Below are 23,717 nucleotides of genomic sequence, written 5' to 3'. Positions count from 1 at the left end.
CACTTAACCCCTACCCTGCCCCGGCCTTAACTCCGCCAGGTCAGCGGTGTGACGCAGAGTATAAAGATCAGTCCAGAAGGAGAGAGAGGGAGCGATAACGGGTGTAATCAGAGCCGCCTCTCTGAGTGGAGCTGAAGCGGCCGGGACGAAAGAGTGAGCGCAGAGAGCTAGCTCCGGCTCTGGATGGAACACTACCGCCGCGCCAATCGCTCGCTCGCTTCTGTTCTCTCTTCTCCTTCTCGGGCTCAGCCGCTCTGTAGCTGCAGCAGGCGAGAAAGAGAAGAGAAAACAGAAGCGAGCAAGCGATTGCCGCGGCGGTAGTATTCCATCCCTAGTCCCGCCGGCGAGGCACCATTGCTGACATTCCACTCCCCCCCCCGCAATTTTCACTCACCCCCTCGCAATTGGCCTGCCCTATACCCTCTCTCCCTAATTAGAAGTGAATAAACTGTTTAACCAGCATCCCACAACTGGAGCGGACCTCAATTTATGGGCACAGGAAGAGGGCGGTTAATGCTAATGGGGCGGTTGGAAATCTATCCCTAGACTGACTAGATATGGACCTGTTCATCCAGCAAGTCAAGCAAAAGAGAGTGTCTCGAGACGCCCGATCGCTGCCATTGCCGGTCCCGAGACCCGCTGTGCCCGATGCGGCTGTGTGACAGGAGATCAAAGGGAGATCAGTACACAATCTCCCTTTGATCTCCTCTCAGTCCCAGAATGTATATTACATCACTTCCTGCATTCACTGTCACTTTCAAGCTACAGAAGCCAATGAAGCAGATCTGTGCTTCACCAGCTTCTCTGGGGTCCCTAGATGACATTAGGGGTCTTGGAGACCCCTGATGACTTGATAAAGAGGACCTGTCATGTAAATTGGCTATCACATAGGGGGCTTCTTATCCCCCCATGTAATAGCAATAAGGTTGTGTAAAAAAAAAAAAAAAAAAAAAGTGTAATACAAAAATTAAAGAATCATTAAAAATATAAAGAAGCATTAAAAAAATGTAAAAATAAAAAAAAAAAAAATTTTAAGTCCTCCACCTCTCACATACACATGCAGATATGCGTCGGGTTCGCCACCGTGCGAAAACAACAATTGCGCCTATTGTGTCGCACATGTGAGCAATAATTTTAGGGCCATTAATTACTGATAACACTAAACTGATGAGCGGTAAAAGCGTTTTAAGTGTCGCCTATGGCCAATTTTCAGTGTGGTAGTTTTTTGCGATTTTGCAGGCTTGACATGTTTGGTGTCTAGTTACCCGACGTACCTCCAAAAGAAAGCTCCTGGGCACCTTGAGAGAGCTGCATGGTTTGTAACAAAACTTGCAAATGGTGTATGAGGAGGCTGACAAGCGGTAGGCCTGCTCGGCCTATTAGTTAGGACTTATACTTTGGTTTATGAAGTTAGTGCCGGGGTACGGCTAGGTTTTATTTTGTTAGTCTTTTTTTTTTTTAACCACTATATCACCAATAAACACTGCACTGTTTGCCACTACTGCCTTGGATTTGGTATCTGTGCCCAAGAGACTGCTTATTCCCCGGGGTCTTATGTACCTGCTACCGATCGTCTGCTCACAATATATATATACACACACAGGTGAAACTCGAATAATTAGAATATTGTGCAAAGTTCATTTATTTCACTAATGCAACTTAAAAGGTGAAACTAATATATGAGATAGACTCATTACATGCAAAGCAAGATAATTCAAGCCGTGATTTTTCATAATTGTGATGATTATGGCTTACAGCTCATGAAAACCCCAAGAACCCCAAATCCACAATCTCAGAAAATGAGAATATTACATGCAATCAATAAAACAAGGATTGTACATAGAACAATATCGGACCTCTGAAAAGTACAAGCATGCATATGTACTCAGTACTTGGTTTGGGCCCCTTTTGCAGCAATTACTGCCATTACTTTTGCACGATATTCTAATTATTCGAGTTTCACCTGTATATATATATACACACACACACACATATGTGTGTGTTTTCCTACCTTACTTCATCTGCAGGTACTTTGTTTGCACAGTTCACCATTATTTCCTCCAAAAACATGGAAATGTACTTCACTCATCTGATGGACGATTACAATGCTAGACTGGCAGCACCTAGTTAGGCAATATAGCTCTGAGTGGCTCATGCATCAGTAGGATCACATGAATCTACTGCAAACACAACAACAAAAAGCAACAAAGAGTTTGGTTGTATAAATCGGCTCTTCTAAAAATGTTTAATGGTTTTTAACGAGTGCATCACTGAGATAAAGAGCGTTTTCTTAATATTTGCCTGCAGCCTTTTTTACCATTTACGTATAGGCCTATTTAAAAAAAAAAGATAAAAAAACAAATACACATAAAATATTGTTTTTGTATCAAACAAACATGAACTGTACATATGTACTTTGCCATCCGGATTACGAAGCGTTGAGCAAAGCTTTTCATTTATTTCCAGTTCCTTTCTTGTGTCTTGTGTTCATCTTTCATTATCATTATTTCTCATTTCCAGTAGTGAAAGATGAGATATCATATATTCAGTACTGACTTGCCAACACGTTGTTGTACACAAGCAAAAGTATACTGAAAATATATCACAGAAAGAGGACTACTTCTGCTCAGTTATGTGATTGGGTCTCAGAGTTTGTACACATGGGCTTCCAGCAAGCATCCTGACTTCAGAGGATGCACACTGTCTTGAGTCAAATACAATAATACAACCAGCGTCTACAGGAATTATTTAAAGAAGCCTAGCTGAAATGCCCATGTGTACGGCCAATAGTTAAGGTACTTGTATTCTTAGATTTAACTCCTGAGTTTAGTGTCACTTTAAGTGGAATCCGTGGAAATTCTGGTCCACTCAATCTATAGTAGTAACCTCATTATTTCTGCAGGCCGCACTTTGGAAAAAATCAAAAAGAAAACATTTAGCAATCTAAAAAGACTTGACTTTCACCTCCTGTATTTTCCAACCTTTTTACATTTCTTTTTAATATTTTTTTTCTTTATTTTTTGCTGTGCTGTTGGGACTCTGGAGAAATATTGGGGATCAAAACAGATCCCTGATATTTTCCTTTTAAAATAGAAAATGAGATTGAGAACACAACCCCAAATCTCTTTTTCTGCAGGCCCTGTTATGAATAAACAGGAAGCCTCTATACTGAGTGCTCCGGTCCATTCATAAACTGAGATAGTATAATTTACTAGGTCCACAATCATGAATGAACAGGAAGTGAGGTGTAGCACTTCCTGTTCATTCATAACTGGGAACCCAGTAAGCATACTATGTCCTGAGTTATTTTCAAACACTTAGCGATCAGTCCTTGTACTCCGCTCTCCATCCTGACTCACCTATCACAGGAGGCCGAGCCGGGCGGTGCGGGAGGAGAGCTCGGCCTCCTGTGTCTCATCTCCGCACTGCCCTGCTCGGCATCTCTTGTTCTCTCCTCCCCGCTAGGTGCTGGTCTGTGTCCCTTGGATCCCTGCTGCCTCTATCGACATAAGCAAAGGGGGGGAGCAGAAGTCATCCAAGGGGACACAGACTGGAGCCCAGCGGGGAGGAGAGAAGCTAGGGATGCACTGAATTTTCTGATACATTTTCGACCTCTATGGTACTTTTGGCAGGCAAAATTTCTGAGCATCCTTAGTTTTTAGGTCATGTCTATATTCATGATGGTGCTGTGGAATAGTGTAGCATCTTTTCTGACATGGGACAACTAATCCGGGACTCCACACCTACTCACCTACACCTACACATTAACATACAACGCATGCTCACATAAACACAATGTCACAAAATATTTTAAATCAAAAGGACTCCGGCCCCAAAAAAACAAAACAGAACAACCTTTAACCACCTGCTGTCCGGCCGTTGTAATTAAACGGCCGGACAGCGGCTTCTTTAAAGCGGGTGGGCGTTTTTAAACGTCCCATCCTGCCCCGCTCATGCCCACCGCTAGGTGGCAGGCACGAGCGGGAATTCAGTCTGCATTGTAAACAGCCAGCGATGGCTGTTTACATACAAGCATTCGGACGTCTGTAGTGACGCCAGATCGCTTGTAATAAGCGTGCGCGTGTGCTGCCCCCCTGCAGCCGCTGCTGGCTTTCGCGGGCTCTGCGGCCGGAGATCAAACGGAGCTCAGTACACGAGCTCCGTTTGATCTCTTCTGAATGCAGGCAGTGATGTGTATTACATCACTTCCTGCATTCAGTGTCACTCTCCGATACAGAAACCGGAGAGAAGCTGGTGAAGCAGGTCTCTGCTTCATCAGCTTCTCTGGCGGTCCCTAGGTGACATTAAAGACCGCTGATGTCTCCATAAAGGTGGGGTCTTAAAGACCGCTGATGTCTCCATAAAGAGGACCTGTCACTGAAAATTGGCTATCACAAAGGGGGCTTGTTAGTCCCCTATGTGATAGCAATAAAGTTAAGTGAAAAAAATTGTTTAAAATAATTAGTTACAAAAAAAATATTAAAAAAATGAAAAGTCACATATAAAGGTAATAAAAAAAATGTAAACATTTTTTTAAAGTCCCCCGCCCCCCACATAAACATGCAAACATGCGTCGAGTCCGCCAAAGTGCGTAAACGACGATTGCATCCATTACGCCGCACATGTTACGTATCGCCGCGAACGTCGCAGTGAGAGCAATCATTTTAGGGCCATCAATCACTGATGACACTAAACTGAAAAAAAAGCTTTTTAAGCGTCACCTATGGCCAATTTTGGGTATGGTAGTTTTTGTGAGTTCGTGGATGCACGCAATTTTAAAGCTTAACATGTTTGGTGTCTATTTACCCGACGTGACCCCGTCTTTTATATTTTGCCAAAAATGTGGGTAATAATAACTGTTTTATAACATAACGTAGGGAGAACAGTTTTTTTTCCAAATTTTCTGTACTTTTTTCATTATATAGTAAAAGATAAAAACCCCAGTGGTGATTAAATACCACCAAAAGAAAGCTCTATCTGTCCCCCAAAAAATGGTATAAAAATAATTTCAGTACAGCGTTGCGTGACGGAATAAATGTCAGTCAAAGTACCGCTGAACACTGAAAAATGGCCTGGACAGGAAGGCTCCTATTTCTTGTCTCCACAGGAGATACCTTATAGAAACTCTTAGTTAATGGCAGCCAATGTTTTTAGGAGCCATAACCTGTGATGGTCTGTGCCAACTGTCTGAATGCATTACTTCCCTATCTCATCCCATCCTACCTTATCTGCCGGTCTAATCACCATAGATGTATTCTGTTTCAACCTGTTCAAAGCCTATTGCTCCCTGCTGTTTAAAATGGGGATATGTTCTCTTTTATTTCTATAGCTGAACTCAAATGAATCAAAATAATGCAGCTCTGTCATCAATAATACATCATTAAATGTATTTAAAAATGCAAGTACCTGAATTTGATTTGGCACCTGAATTTGATACCTATTGTCCATGTACAGCAGAGCTTAGACTGTGCAAAGGCAAAGCAGCACTAGAAGTCAGTCAGTTGTGATAACCTGGAACATGCTGAAAGGAGGAGGGAGCAGAGTGGCAGAGAGATGAGCTTGTCAGTCTGCTGCTTCTTCTTCATTGTCCACGCACAGCCTGGGGGAGGGACAAGACCTGTGAGTGTTACTCAACGTTAACAGACAAGGTCTCTTCTCCTGCCAGACAAGACTGTGCAGTGTGGCAGAACAGTGTGAATCCCAGGACTTGCTGCAAATACAAATCCTTTGGCAGGTAAAACAACTCATATATCTATATACAGTCTATCTATCTATCTATCTATCTATCTATCTATCTATCTATCTATCTATCTATCTATCTATCTATCTATATAGATAAAACTCTTCTACCCCCTGGTTGAACTTCATCAATTGTATACATTGTCTTTTTCACTTGTGTCAGTTTCTTAAAGCAACCTGTTCTAGGAACATCAAGCATAAAAAAATTTGGGTGAATTACAAACTTACCTTTGCCCCACCCCACCCGCACTGCAAGGGTTAAGTTATCATTTTGTCTAGGGGCGGGTTAATAAACAGCAGACTACCAGACCCTTGATCCGAGCACTGGCAGGGCAGGAAAGGGGGTGGGGGGGACATCAGGGAGCCGCTATCTTATAGTGGCAGACTCCAGGAATGTCCGGGAGACTTGAGATGTCTGGATAAGAAGACCCCTTAGCGTAGTATAACATTTTTGTTAAAGTGCAATTGAAGCTAATGTTTTTATGTTTTGGATGGAGTGGAGAATGATTAGACATCCTGTCAGGTTTTTATTGCTGTCCGTGTCCCCATTAGGGAGATTCACCCTCTCCATGTGTCCTGGCTAACACTGAACGTGAAAGAAAATCACAAATTTAAGGGTTGTCATCAGAACAGGAATAGATGGGAAATCTTCCAATAGGGACACAGGTTCTGGGGATCCCCAGGGATTGTCCTCACTTTAGATGGATTTCCTCTCATTTCCTGTTGTGGCTAATGGACAGGAAGTAAAAGGAAATCCGCCCCCAATGGGACACAAATGGCAAAAAAAAATTGATGGGGGTTATAACCCTTCCTTACTCTATCCAAAAGTTAAAAAAAAAAAAGTTTTGGCTTTGGTTCTACGTGAAATAATATATTTATAGAGGTCTATACATCAGACAATTGACAAAAGGATGATGGGGAGTTTTTGTTCCAAAAGAGGGAAGGTTGGGAACTATGGCTAATGTATTCATACAATCATGCTTATAAAAATAACTATATTAAATTATACAGATTTGTATGTAAAGATCACAGAGTACAATGGGATGCGGTCTCTTCTCACCGTTATACTCAATATTCCATTGTTACATTTTTAGAAGAATTGTCCCAGCTTTCCCTTTCTTACTTTTCATTCTTAAGCTTCAATGACATTCATTTAGAAACTCCCCGCTAATCTATAATAAAACGAGAGTTTTCAAGGTCACATTAGTGTTGAAGAGCTGTGGGACAGACTCGCAGGGACTGACAGAGGTGAGAACAAGAGACAGGAAAGTTGATTCAACCGGATAGAAAGGAGCCGCTGCCGTTCACACAAATGATTGGAGAGGGGCTTTAATAGCGTGGAATAATATAGAAGAGACATCCTATATCTCCGGCTTCCTCTGCTGAGTGCAAGGAATGATATAACTGACAGATAAAAGTCTCGGGATTCTCATAACCCAATTTAAACCTGTGTGAACCTGTGAACTCCTAAGATGTCTCCCTGTGAAATAAACCACATTTCTTGTTATAAGAAGAGCGGCAAGTAACATTCAGTTCTGTGCTACAGCAATAGTAGAATATAAGGGCATTTTATACTGTTAATGTTCCATATTTATTAAAAATATTGTCAGCATATGTGTTATGTGTACTATCTATCTATCTCTCTATCTCAGGGGCGTCCCCAAGGGTGGTGTCACCCGGAACGGTCGACAGGTGACACCCCGCTGGGACCTCATCACGCATGCGCATTGTCATCACGCACGTGCAACTTTCGGGCCTTCGGTTCATGACCAAGTGCCCGACTTTTCAGAGGGGGTGACACCAAAATGATTGTCAGTCACTATAACCCAGTGCGGGCCGCACCCCCCGCACCCTCCTTGTGATGCCACCATCATGTATCTACAGTATATCTCTATCTATCTATATCTCAGGGTTGTCCCCAGGTGTGGTGTTACCCAGAACAGCCGTTGGGTGACACCCCACTAGGACGACATCACATATGAGCGACCTCATCAGGCACGTGCGTGATGACATCACGTGTGCTTACCTGCCGGTGGCCATCTTGGTAGAGAGGAGGGGACATGTGCAACTGTCGGGCTTCCAGTCCGTGAGCGAGTGCCCGGCTTTTCAGAGGGGGTGGCACCAAAATGAGTGTCAGTGATTTTGGTGTCACCCCCTCCAATGGTGTCACCCGTTGCGGGCCGCACTCCCTGCACCCGTCTTGTGATGCCACCAACATGTATCTACAGTATATCAGTATCTGTATCTATCCATCTATCTATCTATTACTATTCAGACACATAACATACTTACAGACGAACTCCAGAGATTTTTTCATTAAGTCTTGCAGTGGGACTACCCCCTCACTGCAAGGGTTAAGTGCTCGTTTGTGTCTAGGTGGAAAAAAAGTTAGACTCATCCAAAGCTCCAAGCCAGCTTCTTCTTAAACCGGTCCTTCCAGTGTCTCTCCCCCTCCTCTGCAGCAGTCTAAGGTCCCGTAAATCATCAATGTCTATACTCAGTGTATAGACATGGGGACGCTGAAGAAGATAGTCCATCACGGGAGCGAGCTTGGAGCGGTGGCTACTTTACAGCACACACAGGGACCATGGGGAACAACAGTAGCCAGCCTCCAGAAGGAAGGACAGTGTCAGCACCAATTCAGAGATGATTTGAGGATCTACAGACAGGTGATACACAAATAAAATACAGTATTGTGAATAGTTAAGGTACTTGAATGCATTTTTAAGGTTTTGACTCCTGAGTTTAGGGTCATTCAAAGGAGCTAATGACAGATGAGCTATTGTAATGACAGGTGGCAACCTCTTGTGGATGAAAGTGAGAACTACAAGTCTAACACCCTGTTACAACCTTACTAAATATAACTATTATTATGGCAAATAGCACTGGTGATACAGCTTAGAAATTGAGCATTTCACATTCAAGCAGCCACAGCCACTGACGGAGCTCTATGTGGAAATGTGGAGAAATATTAGCTGAATGACGGACCTTATCTCACTGTTACAAACAGGTAACATTAGGATGCCCATTAATGGACTGATCCCATCTCCAATTCAGTGGTCTGATGCAGTGGCTGGGCCATTCAGAGCTACCCTAGGGGCCAATAAAGAGCCGTGGAAATAGTAATTATCGCTTTGTGTAGTTCTATGATGCTGATGTATAATGCTGATACTTCTCACTTTAGAAACAGGGATAAAAATGTGCCACTTTGGAAGCCCCTCTTTAACTCATTGGCTGCACAGTGGAGTGTAGAATAAAGAGGCCCATTATATATACGTTCATGTAACATGCTGATTGGTTTGCATTTGTTATTGCGATGTGATTGATTGATCCTCTGTCCTCGCAGTGTTCCACAACCTGTGGTCTTGGGGCTTTTTGGAGAAATGTTGATTGCAGCACAGGAACTGACACCGACTGTGGACACATTAGAAAGCCTGATCCTGCAAGAAGATGTCACCTCCGCCCATGTGCGAGCTGGAAAACTGGAAATTGGAGTAGGGTAATTTTACACTTTTAAAATATACTTTATATAGATAATTTTCAGGAGTTACACGGGTTTGTATATATGCAATGAGAAGGGTTTGCATATGCACTCTTGTGCTTTTTGTTTAGAACAGGAAGATTAAAGTCCATCTGTAGGCATTTGTTTTCCTCTTTCAATGTCTTCAGCATTTTCTAATTCACTTAAAATATATAAAGAAATAATAAACAAAATTGAAAACATATCAAATTAAAGTTTCCCTTTAATGAAAATTGTAAAAAAATAATAGTCACTAGGACAAAGAGAGAGGGTGACAGCAGGGACACACACCGCAAAGCAAAACCGATAGGGTTGCTTGCCCTTCTTCAAAACCAAATAAAAAGGTTGGCTCTAGATATGCTATAAAATGTTTTCCTAAACCTTTTACAATGGAGGCATAAGAAAAATGTTAAATCTACTGTTCAGGGTACATTGGCATGATCAGGAAGTTGTAGACGTTATAATAAATAAATACAAAGAGAATTTGCCAAGTGATGTTGGTGCCAGAACCTTTAGACAGTAGATCAATCTGCTCAGCGAACCCCTAGCAACTTCTGAAGGACCCCTAGTCTTCCACAGAACAAAGGATGTCCTATGTTTTTTATAAAAGCTGAATGGGAAGCTGTAAAAAAAAATATAAGCCAATCAGATTTCATTTTATCCCAGTCAGATCAGTTAAGAGATGCTTTGCTGATCGGCTAATTTAGGATATTCCAGTTCACACACCATTATTTGTTCATGCGGTCCAGAGGTAAGATAATGGAGCTCAGAAATATTCACAGTAACCCTCTCTTCTCTCTTGGTGCACAGTGCTCTACAAACTGCGGTGGTGGATTTATGACAAGGGAAGTGCAATGCATGGATATGCGTGAAAACCGACCTCTGAGGCCCTTTCATTGCCAGTCCCCGGGACACAACCCTGTGCAGAACATTTCCTGCAACCCTGAGCCTTGCTTGTCGTGGCTTGCCAAACCCTGGAGCGAGGTAGAGAACCATTATTGCCTTATTACAAATGGATCAGTATTAAAGGAGCATGTTGGTTGCCACCAGGTCCAGAACAACCATTAGGCACAGCAAGATTGAGCATATAGTTATTATTTCCTGTATAGTTGTTAGCTCCACGTTCATTTTTATATCTTTGGCAGAAATAAAGTGCTTTAGATTTATTTACACATTGTGACAGTATTCTAAGCTAGGCTAAGACCAGGATATCAAGAACATGCTCTAGGTAATAAATGTGATCCTAGCAGAGGCATTTTACTTTGGCCACCATAGCAGTGGTAGGCAAACCTCTGCCCTCCAACTGAAGGATGAGTGCCCATAGCAGTGGTAGGCAAACCTCGGCCCTCCAACTGTGGTGAAACTACAAATCTCATTAAGTATTGCAAGACTCTTGACAGTCACAGGAATGACTTTCAGGGGCAGATGCATGATGGCATTCACCACAGCTGGAGGCCCGAAGTTTGCCTAACCCTGGCTACTGCAAACAGTGGTGACATCATTTTGAGGGCACCATGTTGACCAAGTTTTTTTTAGCATTCACTGGAGCCTGTAATAGCAGCTAAAGTGCAGTAAGTGGAGTGGAGTTTTTATAATAATAATAATTATTATTATTATACAGGATTTATTTAGCGCCAACAGTTTGCAGAGCTTAAAAAAATAAAAGGAGACTGTATAATTACAATACAACTCAATGCAGAAGGGTTAAGAGTGCCCTGCTCATGACAAGGCTTACAATCAAAATGGGGGAGCAAGTGATACAAATGGTATTAATTGGGAGGGATGCGCTGGTAGAGAAAATAAAAGTAGTTTCCATTACAAAGATTAAAATGTATGTTGATAAACCTTAATAGGTATGAACTTCAGGTGGTTCTGAAAGCATTTTTACCAGTATTGAAATATTCCTAAGCTTTTTTATGCTGATTAGTGTCAGGCCTTTAATGTCAACCTCTACTCAAATGTTTACTTAAAGCAATACTCATCCTTGCTGCAATAGAAAAAATAAGAGCTGAAATACTTCCTTTTCTTGGAGAAAACCTTCCTGCAGGTCCCCTCAAGTGCTGGTCACGTAACCAAACGTCTAGGCCAGGGGTCACTAAATGGCGGACCAGACACTGATCAAGTGGATGACCCAGTGCAGGCCCGCCTCCACTTCAGTCATTTGTTGCTAGGACCGCTGGTGTCCTGGCAGCCAATGAGGTCAGGCTGGCACGGTCAGCTTGTGAACTACAAGAGATCAGATCACTTATACTAGCCTGGGATCATGCCACCCCCAAGCCTCCACACTCCCCTACCATGGTTTTCATGGTCCCCTGCTCCTCCTCAAGGGGGCCCGGGATCATGGCAGAGGGTATCAGGATGGAGAGTGGGAGCAGACTCAGGAACGTCCATTCCCCGGTCTGCTCTGTGAACAATGAAGCAGGGAGCACTGTATTCTCAGCACATGGTGCTTCAGAGCTGTCAGAAGCCGGCTGAAGTGTCAGGTGAACAGATGATTAAGTTCAGTCCTATGCTTGATCATCTGTATTGGAGGATAGGACCCCTGATGTTACCATAAAGGGAATCTGTCACCTCCAAATGCTGTTAGCCCCTATGTGACAGTGAAATAAAAGTGATAACAAAGTAAAAGAAATAATAAAATAAATAAAAAAGTGATGAAAAGTAAAAAATAATTAAATATTAATAAAAAAAAAAAAAATTTAAAACCAGCCTGCCACCCTTGCTATCTGATTTGCATGAACACATGCACTTGTTGGGTGAGGGGGTTTCTAAAAAAAAAAAAAGAAAACAGTGTGATATGCATCAGCACTGTGTCTGCTGTGAACACACACCAGCTGCTGTGTGTTGCAGTGCACCTGCTTGTGTGAATGCAGCCAAAATGGCGGATTGTGGTATGGACAGGGACAACTGCGTGACCGTTCTGTTCAGATGGCGATTCGGTCCTCTGCTCAATGAAAATTTGAATTCACTACCCCTTAACAAGGCAATTGATCAAATGGTCTTTGTTGAAGGGGGGATCAGAATTTAATCTGGCTGATCCTCCACTTCAGCAGCAATCTTGTAAGCACGTGCCTTTTGCATAGGTGAGCAGGACTGGAAGGTGCCAGGAGCAATTTTTTCTCCTCGAAAATTATTTCAGCCCTTTTCAGCCCTGTCACTTTCTGCTGTTAGCATAGCTTTATGTTATCATTTGCACACTAGCAGTTTGCGGTCGTGATCTCTTTAAACAAGCACCAGCAATTCTCGCCTGATACTCTGCTACTGTGAACGGCAGCAACGAATCCACAGATGCGCCGTTTACCTGCGTGATTCATCTGTAAAGATTATCGCCGATAATCCTCATTCCATATGTCTGTGTTAACAATTATCTGAATTCTGGGAAAACGGCATGTCGATCCATGAAATGTGCTGAGAGCAAAATGAAATGACCGGACGCACAAAGGCCAGCAGCTAGATTAGTCTGCGATTTATTCATTCTGCGAAAGCTACTTAAGACTCCCTTGCTGGGAAATGAAGCTGTAATGGAGAAAAAGTAATTGTGAGTTAAACATGAAGAAATACGGCACAGCATGCCACAAAACATCACAAAAAAGCCAATCAAAATATCGCACACATCATGTAGACTTATATCAGGTATAATGGAACTGTCATAACAGGATTATTATTATTATTAAGATAATGGAAGAGAAAGCCTATGTGTACATAACAGCAAACACTGATACTGTCCCTTCCCTATGACCAATTCGACCAGTGTGTACAAACTGGCTTTTGAAGGACTTAAAGTACAATTATGCTTTAAATAACGCCTTCCTTCCCCCTTGCACCATACTTGCCTGCCCTTACTCCTCTAGGATCTTCGCTAGACAGACCATTGGTAGCATGCATGGGAAAAATCTCTATTAATTCCTATGGATAGGCCCCCACTGTTGGGGTGCATAATAAATAGCTTCTCCGTAGAAAATAATTTGGAGGTTTTGGGGGACATGCAGGGAAGAATGAGAGCCCAGCCAGGAGGCTTCTACAGTAGCAGCTCCCAGTGGGCCACACAGTGGAGATCTCAGAGGATAGAGGACAAGGGAGTATAAGATTCAGAGGGGGTCTTTAAAGGGTAATTCCACTTTCCCATGTGAATTTGGGAAAATTACTAAGGCAGGTATACTGTCCGTACCCTGTACTGCTGTGTAGCGCAGCCCTGCACTCTGGATTTTGAATTTCACTCGCACTCATTGGTCAGCTCTTCTAAACGTGCTGACCAATGGGAAGCGCTTATTGCTAAGAAGCACTTCTCATTGGTCAGCACGGTCAGCTGACCACGCTGAGCAATGAGTGCACACCATTTGCAGGCAAAATTCAAAATCCAGAGTGCAGGGCTGCTCTACACAGCAGTACGGGGTACGGAGGGGAAGGACTTTTCCCCGCCTGAGACCTGTGGGGGCGCTGGTGGTGCATGTTACATTATGGGGGGGTGGGGGGTTGTTTTGGGTGCTCATGGTGCACATTACTGGGGGTGGAGCTGGCCGGCGTCACGGCCAGCTTACTGATATCACTAGTGGCCAGGACATCTCTGGTTGCTAACATTCTTAGTACATTGGGAGGCTCTGGCCAGAAAGAAGGCTGCAGGCACACTGCTGCTCTGCCTGCCACTTGCCCCCTTCCCCCACATGACCCATAGAGATGCCACCTGAGGCAACAGCCATGGACTGCATCTTTATAGGGAGGGCCCTTTTTTAACCACCACAAAGCAGCATTTAGACTAGGAAAGGAATGGGTAGAATATGCCAGGAAAATACTTTCTTGTATTATACGGAGTCTAGACTCCAGAGATAGAGACATAATCCTGCCCCTTTACAAAGCATTAGTAAGACCTCATCTAGAATATGCAGTTCAGTTTTGGGCACCAATTCACAAAAAGGATGTTGTGGAACTGGAGAAAGTACAGTGAAGGTGAAGGGTGACTAAACTCAACTGGAGGAGCTCAGCTATGAGGAAAGATTATCTGACCTGAATTTGTTCTCTCTGGAGAAGAGGCGAATAAGGGGGGACATGATCACCATGTATAAATACATAAATGGTCCATATAGTGAGCTTGGTGCCAAATTATTCACTTTAAGGTCACTGCAAAGGACAAGGGGGCACTCTTTGCGTCTGGAGGAAAAGAGGTTTAACCTTTGCATACGGAAAATGTGGAATAGAGTACCCCAGGAACTAGATCTAGCTAGCTCAGTTAATTGTAAAAAAAAAAATGTATTTCTAAATGCACAGAATATTACTGGATTCTGAATTCTTATAGGTATATTAAGCATCAGTTCCTCTGAGTGTCTCCTACACTCCACCCGTCCACAGACACCGTCTGCGCCGCAACACCGCACCACAGGATTGCCGTCAGCCCGGTCTCCACTAATCCTCTACTAACTAAGTGGAGCCTCCACTTCGGCTTGAAAAAGAAAGTCTCACCTTCGAAACGCGCCACCGTCAGCCCGGTCTCCAATGATCCTCTGAGTGTCTCCTACACTCCACTCGTCCACAGACACCGTCTGCGCCGCAACACCCGCACCACAGGATTGCCATCAGCCCGGTCTCCACTAATCCTCTGAGTGTCTCCTACACTCCACCCGTCCACAGACACTGCCCGCACGTCAACACCTGCACTACAGGACTGCCGTCAGCCCGTCAACTCGGCCTCCACCGATCCTCTGAGTGTCACCTACACTCCACCCGTCTACAAACACCGCCCGCGCCGCAATACCCGCACTACAGGATTCCTCAGCAAACGCCTGCAGGTCACAGCTCCGTCGGATTGTCAGAAAGCCACGGCGGCTGAAAACTCTGCCATTCCGGCGCCTCCATCGCTCTCAAGTGCCCCCATCCAGGACACCACGTCGCTCCACCAACACAGCACCTGCCATCAGAGGACACCTGTGCCAGCAACCGTCCTGAGGACCATCCCACGGCCCACCGCCCAGGCACGTCTTTGGCCGCACCGTCATCGCTGAGAGTCGCCATTCAATATCCCCACGGTGAGTTACAGAAGCCCACCTCTTCTTCACCTAACCACTGCATACCTCACCCCCTCGCTTTTGTGTCTCCATCTGCCTGATTGGGTTTAATCGCTACGCCACCCTGGAAAAGAGGGATCACCCCCGCCACCACTCCATCCGCTTCACCGCAATCCGATGAGTACAAGCGAATGCTCACCCAGCCTCAGGTGAGTACATCACCAACGCTTACACCCTGCTCTACCACATTTATTGCGCCAGGTAGTGGCGCTTCCGTCTCGAATTTTTTGTTTCCCTATATTAAGCATCAGAGATTGTTGATCCAGGGAACATCCAATTGCCTTATGGGATCAGGAAGGATTTTTTTTTCACCTGGAGCAAATTGAACCATGCTTTATAGGGGTTTTTTTGCCTTCCTCTGGATCAACAGCGGGTATTTGGGCGCATAGCGTTCTGTTTAGGCTTTTCTTCTTTTTTTTCATATCTCTATAGGTTGAACTTGATGGACATGTGTCTTTTTTTCAACCTGACTATGTAACTATGTAACTATGCCACACACCAGGACCTTTATTGCTTTGCATAGTGCCAGCACTGAGAGTATGCTTACAAGAGGGAGCACAAACCTTATCAACCTTCTTTGCTGCTTTTTTATTGTCCAAGTACTGATGGAAGTGGATGTTGGACCAGGCAATAATCCTCAACTGTAGTGAAGTCTACAGGGAGGCCCAGGACCTGGCCTGTCTAAAACTGAGACAACACAATTACAAATCCTTTGGCAAGTGATATATGCGTTTCATCCCTGTGTTTAGCTGCTTTCTTGTAATTTATGTATAATTATCCCTATTAGGTTTATATTGCATGAGATATTATACAGTACATTACAGAGCACACACAGAGAACCATTTTGTCAACATTAATCAAGTGGAACACAACTGTAGGAAACAGGCCAATTGAGTTTGCTGACTCTGTACTGTTCAGTGAACTTTATATCACACGCAAAGCCACAAAGATCTGCTATAACATAAGACATTGGGAAATTGGATTGGGGGGAACATAAATGAATTGTGAATCCGGTTGATAATATGTGGCAAGGTTAGAAGCCATTCCCTCTAGCTGCCTCCTGTTCCAGAGGAAAGGAAAGATTCTGTAATATAAGACAGAGCCACAGATGGAGACAGCAAACAGAAGAGAATCCTTTATACCGCAATTATTATTTATCATACGTGTTTGATGTGGTGGACGGTTCAATGTCAGAAAACACATAATTGTAGCAGTATAGAGAGGATAATGTGTATTTTTGTGGCGTTAGCTGTTATTATAAATGTATTATTGTTGACAGTTTGCCTCCCTCCTTTTCTTTTTCCGGCACTTCACTATACTGATACTGTGAGTGTATGCGCAAGGTCTAAAAACAGGTCTCTGTAAATTACAGTATTGTGTATTCATGATTATTCTCTGTGCCATTTGTGTCACGTTTTCTCAGTGTTCAAAGACATGTGGGAGCGGAGCCCGCAAAAGAGACGTCATTTGCCCAAAGGAGAATCGCTGTGATCTGAAAAAGATTCCCGCAATTATAATAAACTGCAGCCAAGAAGAGCCGTGTGTCAGCTGGAGGACAAATAACTGGACAGAGGTAAAATACATAGTAAATGTTAGATGAATAGATGCAGGTTGATTGCATTAGCATTGCTTTCCAACTATGTGTCCCCTCACTCTACTTTCTACGTGCTCATCCCTGGTTTCCTTTTGCATGTGCCTTTGCATTGCAACGTTCTTGTCTGTCTAATCTTCTCAACATTTGTACTCTTTATGTTGTCTGGTCTTAAATGACCTCCATGGTCTGACCCCTGCTCTTGCTGTCTGATTCCTGTGGATCAGGTAACTCTATAATGAGGATGAACCCCAAGAAAGTGGTGGAATATGATAAGTATGCGAAACAAAGGTAGTCCAGAACTTTGAGCTAAGGACCTGGACCGGGACAACTGAAAATCATTACAGCAAGTTTCCGGCAATTTCAAGAACCTTCAAACAAATTGTAATTACTAATACATACAATCTTATAGTAAGCAATTAGCGATTTGACTTGCCCCATGTTCAATAAAGGCCTCTTGATTCTATCTATTAAAAATAATGGATTATTGGGCTCTTTCTTTTTTCTTTATTTTGAAGGAAGGTTGAAACTGAAATCAAAGAATAGACTTTCCAATTATATGGCCAGCTTCACAGTCAACTTTGTTGAACAACAACCCCACTGTAAGCAAGGTGCAAAGGAGACTGATGTGAGGGTAGATTGTAGATAACTCCCAAACATCTCCATTTCAGGTCAGCTGGTTTAAATAGCAGCAGTATGCCATATCTACATGTACACTTTGAATAGAATGGGTGGACTTGGAATGTTTTCACTGTTGTCTGGGTCCACACCAGTAGATAACCTCAACCATGGCTATAACTGTTCTGTCTCAACCACCAATTTATGTATTTGCACATACCTTCCTGAGACTCGTCTGTATGGATAGCATAAAAACCTACTAAGCAGGCGGGGTCCAACTCACCAAGAAGACCCGGAGAAGAATCCAATGTAGTTTATTCAGGTTTGACAATACAGAGGATGTGATTCTTTGTCTTTCTCAGAGGTGCAAAGACATTTATATCGGAAGCCATGCACAGAACCATCTTACACAGTAAAGGTGAAGTAAAAGAAACCAGGAGGGAGAGGCTGGGGGTGTCTAACTAGAAGACTGTACCAATTAGCACTAAACATGAGGGAAGTTGAATGGTGAATATACCAAAATGTATAAAGAAATTATGCTGTAGTAGTGTTAATCTACTACTAGTTGTCAGGAGCAAGCCATAACATGATGATAAGCAATAAAATACAGTAGGTGCAATAAGAATAACAGAAAACAATACTGCCTGTAGCAGCACAGTAACAGACAAGAAGTGTGACTTAACATGAGAGCTACTTGTGTCAACTGCCTAACTATCCACCATATATACCTATAGAAAAGCCAATAGAGGGTGACGGCAGCCATTAGTACAGCGTATAACACAACAACAGACAGGTTGGAAAGATTCCAGGTTCCAGAAAAACAGCAAATTGGAAAGGCCAATGAAAAGGATACACACACTGAGTATAAATGCAGGCCAAACACTCCACAGAAGTGGCAGAGATGTACAGTTAGACAGATGTCAGAGGAAAACAGACCTCTATCCACCATAGGAGCAAACAGACAAACCTGTGTATGAGGTGTGGACTGGAAGCTGTGACCTTGATATAAAGTTCACTAATGAGAGTATGTGTGCACATCAGAGACCTAAGCTGCAGTGCTGAGTAACAACTGGCAGAGTTCACAGAGTTAACATCTGAGAAAAAAAAAAAAAGGTAAAGAGATAGATTTACACACATACACAGTATATAGGGAATTGTGGTCTTTTATTTAAAAGTATTCATGCTCCACATATATCCTAAACTGTAATTTAGCCATTCTGTTGCTGTAATTAAGTTTAACACACAATGTAATGGTTATTTCAGTGTTCAGCTTCTTGTGGAGAAGGCATCCAACAAAGAACCGCCTGGTGCGAGGATACTGATAATAACAGAACAGTAAACACAAGCCTGTGTGAGAAGGAGCCTAAACCTCAGGACATTAAGGAATGCAAGAGCCAAGAGTGCCCAAAGAGCACAGGTAACATACAGGATGAATAACACACTGCTGCCAAGATGGATTTGTTTCTTTTTATGTATTTAAGTGACATACTAATAGCATCAGCATTTTCCCCTGTAACACCCCCTTACCCCTGGACAGAGGAGGATGATTCCCAAGCAGTTCAGTGAGCTAGCATTTCAACTCCTTGACTTTTTCGTGGGATGAAAGGAATTGGGCAACAGTCACTTTAGTAAGTTTAAAGAGTTTAATAAATCACAAAAAAACTTGAAGAAAGAGGGTTAGGGCATAGAATACCCGAAAATAGGCAAAAATGGGTGCAGACCTCTCCTCTATCATCAGTTAGAACAGGCTATGGGCCTTTAAGCTGTGACAGGTAATCTGTATTTGTGAATTACTAAGCACAACCACGTATCATAAGTATCTTCTAGGATGAGCAGCTAGAAAATCTTGCAATGTCCACCGGCAGCAGCTTATACTTAGCTCTCCAGAACACTATTCAGCAGAGAAGCCTCTTCCCAAGATGCTCCACACAGGCAGCCATATTTCTGCTACACTCCTTCTAGATGTACCCTTCCATAAAGCAGCATACATTCCATAGGCCCAAGCTCAGGTCACACTTTTAGCAAAGACCCTTCCCAAGCAGCAATGCTGGGAGGCAGAGACTTCCAACACATCCTCTCTGTAGTAAATGCTGTGCCTTATAATGCTATGCTACAGTTAGTGCCTTATACTGCTGTATTATAAGCAGTACCTCATACTTCTACTATTTCCCACAGTTGTCTCCCTCTGTGTCTCAGGCTGTGAAGGTAGGTTACGTTAAGGACAAGTTTGCTTTTGGGGAACATACCCTTTAATAAATCGTAGACCCCCTGAGTGTAGCCTGATTGGTAAATACTCCCCTTTCCTCCCATTCCAGTGGTGGGGCCTGTGAATTTAAGCAAAAAAATAGATGGTGAGCAGTGAATCTGAGTTATAGAAGATGGTGGACAGTAAATGTAATGGTGGGCACTAAATTTGAGCTGTAGAAGTTAGCGGCAGTGAATTTGAGCTGAATAAGGTGGGGGTAGGCGCACTGAATTTAAACTGAAGAAGATATGGACAGTGAATCTTAGTGAAAGTAGGTGTGGGCATTGGATTATTTGAGGTGAAGAAGTTGGTGGGAAGTGAATTAAATCTGAAAACAGTGGGGAGGGGGCGGTAAATGTGAGCTGAAGAAGATTGGGGCAGTGAATCTGAGCTGAAGAAGATTTTTGACAGTTAAATTAATTTGAATAAGGTAGGTGCAGTGAACCTGAGCTGAAGAAGGTGGTGGCAGTTCATTTCAGCTGAAAAAGAGGGTGAGAGCACTAAATCTAATGGATTTAGTGGAAGTAGGGGTGGGCAATGGATTTGATGTGAAGAAGTTGGTGGCCAGTGAGTTAAATCTGAAAAAAGTGGGGAGCGAGCAGTAAATGTAAGGTTAAGAAGATTGGGGCCATCAATCTAAGCTGAAGAAGATGGGGGCAGTGAATTAGAGCTGAAGAAGGTGAAGGGCATTTAATCTGAGCTGAAGAAGATGGTTGGCAGTAAAATTAAATTGAAGAAGGTGGGGGCAGTGAACCTAAGCTGAAGGACAGTGAATCTGAGCTGAAGAAGATTGTTGGTAGTTAAATTAGGTTGAATAAGATAGGAATAGTGAACCTGAGCTGAAGAAGATGGTTGCAGTGAATTTAAGCTGAAGATGAGGGCCGGGGCAGTGAATCTAAACTCAAGAAGATATGCATCAGTGAATATGAGTGGAAGTAGGGGTGGGGAGTGGATTTGTGGTGAAGAAAATTGGGGCAGTGCATTAGAGCTGAAGAAAGTGAAGCGCATTGAATCTGAGCTGAAGAAGATGGTGGTAGTGAATTTTAGCTGAAGAAGGGGGACAATAAAATGTGAGCTGAGGAAGACTGGAGCAGTGGATCTGAGCCAAAGAAAATAGGAGCAGTAAATATAGGCTAAAAAAAGGATGTTGAGCAGTAAGTCTGAGGTCAAAAGGGTGTTGGTAATGAATTTAAGATAAAGAATGTAATGGGCAACGAATCTGAGTGGAAGTAGGTGGCAGGCAGTGAATCTGAGCTGAATATGATGGTGGCCAGTGAGTCTGAGCTGAATAAGGTAGTTAGCAGTGAATTTGAGCTGAAGAAGGTGATGGGCAGTGAATCTAAACAGAAGAAGTTGGTGGACAGTGAATCATATTAGAAACAGTTGGTGGGCAGTGAATCTAAGCGTAAGAAGCTGAAACGGAAAGGCCATTCTTAATAACATTAAATTACAACATGGCCTGAGCAGCAATTTTACATGCTATATTATTTGTTTAACGGAAGTAGAGTTGTCCTTTAAAGTGCAGCCAGTTGATAAAGGTGCAGCTGCCTTTTCAGCCCATTTTTGGACTTGAATTTGACATGCCTGTTGTAGAGTATATGAGTATATGTGAGTATATATAGAGTATATGTGAAACTCTCCCTTAACATGCATTCCATCTGGCTGGCGTTCATCGTTGTGATGAGCTACAGATTTTTCCAAAGAGTAACTGCGAGAAAGTATTTGAATGTTTGCAGCATAGTTGCTGAGATTGAATGCTTATTCTACATCTATGCATTGGTCAGTGAAATAGCACTAAATTACAGTCCAATTCCATCACATTGACTTGTAATATGCTGAGTTTGCACAGATGACTTTAGCCTTTCAGACTGTATCATTATATGCAGTCAGCACTGTCCGTATCTCATGAAGGATTCAATCCCGAGGCTTGCTTTATTTCTGAAACAAGACACAATTGGGGCTCGCAGTATGGATTTCTGTATGTTGATGTATGTGGTTATTGATCCGTCACATTTATAGGCATTTGGAGCAGATGGCTATAGCCAGGTTGAAATATTCTGACAGTAAGTTGCTTTAATGAGTACAGATGTTTACTGCTCAGCATTGATATCACCATATTGCTCTCTGCTGCATGACTGTAAGATTGAACTCCAGGCAGATATAAAATACACAAATGTATGCAATTCTGAATTCATTAATACATCCTAAATGTGTTTTAATGCAAGCAGTGTATGTACCTAAATTTGACTTGGTATTAGCCTCTTGCAGTTCCTGTACAGCAGGGCAGACTGAGGCAGGGGGGAAGCAACACAAGGAACCAATCCATTTTGCTGTAGTGCAAGGAGCATGATAATAGGAGGAGGGAGAGAGCAGAGTGACAAAGAGATGAGCTCATTAGGTCAAGCATTTCATGTTTCTCTCTCTCTCTCTCTCTCTCTCTCTCTCTCTCTCTCTCTCTCTCTCTCACTCTCAGCAAGGTGCAAACTTCACACATAAATTAACAGCATGAGAAGGAGGTTGCACAATAGCTTTCTGCCTTATCTTTTCGCATATTATCAAGTGCTGGCTGAAACTGCTGACTGTTATGTTGATCAGAAATGGTCATGATCTGGAATGGTGATGTCAGCAGTCATATTGCCCATGTACATATGGAAGCTTCTAATTACTCCCTCCATCCTTCCCTCTTCTTTCATTTCTTCCCTCCTTTCTTTATCCTTCCTCCCATCTTTTTTCTTTCTTTCTTTCTTTCTTTCTTTCTTTCTTTCTTTCTTTCTTTCTTTCTTTCTTTCTTTCTTTCTTTCTTTCTTTCTTTCTTTCTTTCTTTCTTTCTTTCCTTCCATCCTTTCTTTATCCTTCCTATGATATTTCTTCTTTCCCTCTTTTTCCTTCCTTCCATCCCTTTCCTTCTTCCCTCCTTTCCTTTCCTCTTTCTTCCTTCCTCCTTTCCTCCTCCTTCCTTCCCTCTCTCTTTCTTTCCTTCCTTTCCTCCTCCTTCCTTTCCTCTCTTTCCTTCTCCTTCCTTCTTTCTTTCCTTTCCTTCCCCCATCCCTTCTCTCCCCTCCTTTCCTCTTTCTTCCTTCCTCCCCCTTCCCATCTTCCTTCCTTCCCTCTCGTTCTTTCTTCCTTTCCCCCTCCTTCATTCCCTCTCTTTCTTCCTTCCTTACTTCCTCCCTCCCTCCTTCCCTTTCCCCATCGCTATCCCTTCTCCCTTCCCTGTTCCTTCTTCCTCCTTCCCTTCTTTCTTTCTTTTCTTTTCTTTTTCCCCACTTAAAACAAATCTTTATTGCCAGCTAGGTAAGGTCTAAAAATAATTCTTGGAGACAAACAGAACGAGCTAGTGTACATTTGCAGAATACCTTCAGTGTAGCACGGTCTGTGAGCAATCAAATCCACTTTCCTATAAAAGCATATTTATGATGTTTTTAATGATGAGAATAAATGAGTCCAGTATGTCCTGCATCCAATTATGCGGGGTCATCCTCATGTCTTCATTTCACTAATGAGTAAAGTGCATGTAGATGGAGTTAATTTGTACTGGATACTTCTTCCATTACTGTGAAATAAAATGCTTGTAGGTTATATAAACTATTAAGTAGCGTAACTTATAGTATGTCTGTGATTGAGTAAATAGAGGAAGATAAGGGGCTGTAACATTAGTAAGTAAGGTCTTCAATGTCATTTCTGTGTATTCTGGAGGGTTACATTTACATACTAATGCATTTTAATTGGACTTTTATTACCAGTGTGTCAAGTTGTTTTCAGCGTTTAATGTTTTCCTTTTCTGTCTAATAATGATTACTGTTTATATTGTATTTTTAAGTAAATGTAAAAAAATAGACATTTAAACCTATAATATATATATATGTATGCAGGGGTATTTTTTTTTTATGTGTATGGAGAGGGGGAGTGTATTATGTTATATGTGCAGGGGTAGCTTTTTTTTTAATG

At 42.7% G+C, this 23,717-nt stretch overlaps 1 protein-coding gene across 1 annotated transcript in view; it reads left to right on the top strand.

Annotated features, from left to right (window-relative positions):
- ADAMTS12 (ADAM metallopeptidase with thrombospondin type 1 motif 12) overlaps nucleotides 1-23,717 on the top strand; it is a gene marked incomplete at its 5' end in the record, with an annotated part of 135,127 nt that overhangs the window by 95,450 nt on the left and 15,960 nt on the right. Inside the window, 4 exons of the mRNA XM_018570287.1 lie at nucleotides 9,086-9,238; nucleotides 10,070-10,243; nucleotides 16,739-16,888; nucleotides 18,788-18,941. Coding sequence (XP_018425789.1) covers nucleotides 9,086-9,238; nucleotides 10,070-10,243; nucleotides 16,739-16,888; nucleotides 18,788-18,941 — 631 coding nt within the window. The remainder of the gene's footprint in view (nucleotides 1-9,085; nucleotides 9,239-10,069; nucleotides 10,244-16,738; nucleotides 16,889-18,787; nucleotides 18,942-23,717) is intronic.

The sequence above is a fragment of the Nanorana parkeri genome, unplaced genomic scaffold (genome assembly GCF_000935625.1).
Source record: "Nanorana parkeri isolate BGI_ZX_2015 unplaced genomic scaffold, ASM93562v1 scaffold38, whole genome shotgun sequence".
NCBI lineage: Eukaryota > Metazoa > Chordata > Amphibia > Anura > Dicroglossidae > Nanorana > Nanorana parkeri.
The sequence above is the reverse complement of the archived record's forward strand: the minus strand, read 5'-3'. Positions and strand labels throughout refer to the sequence as shown.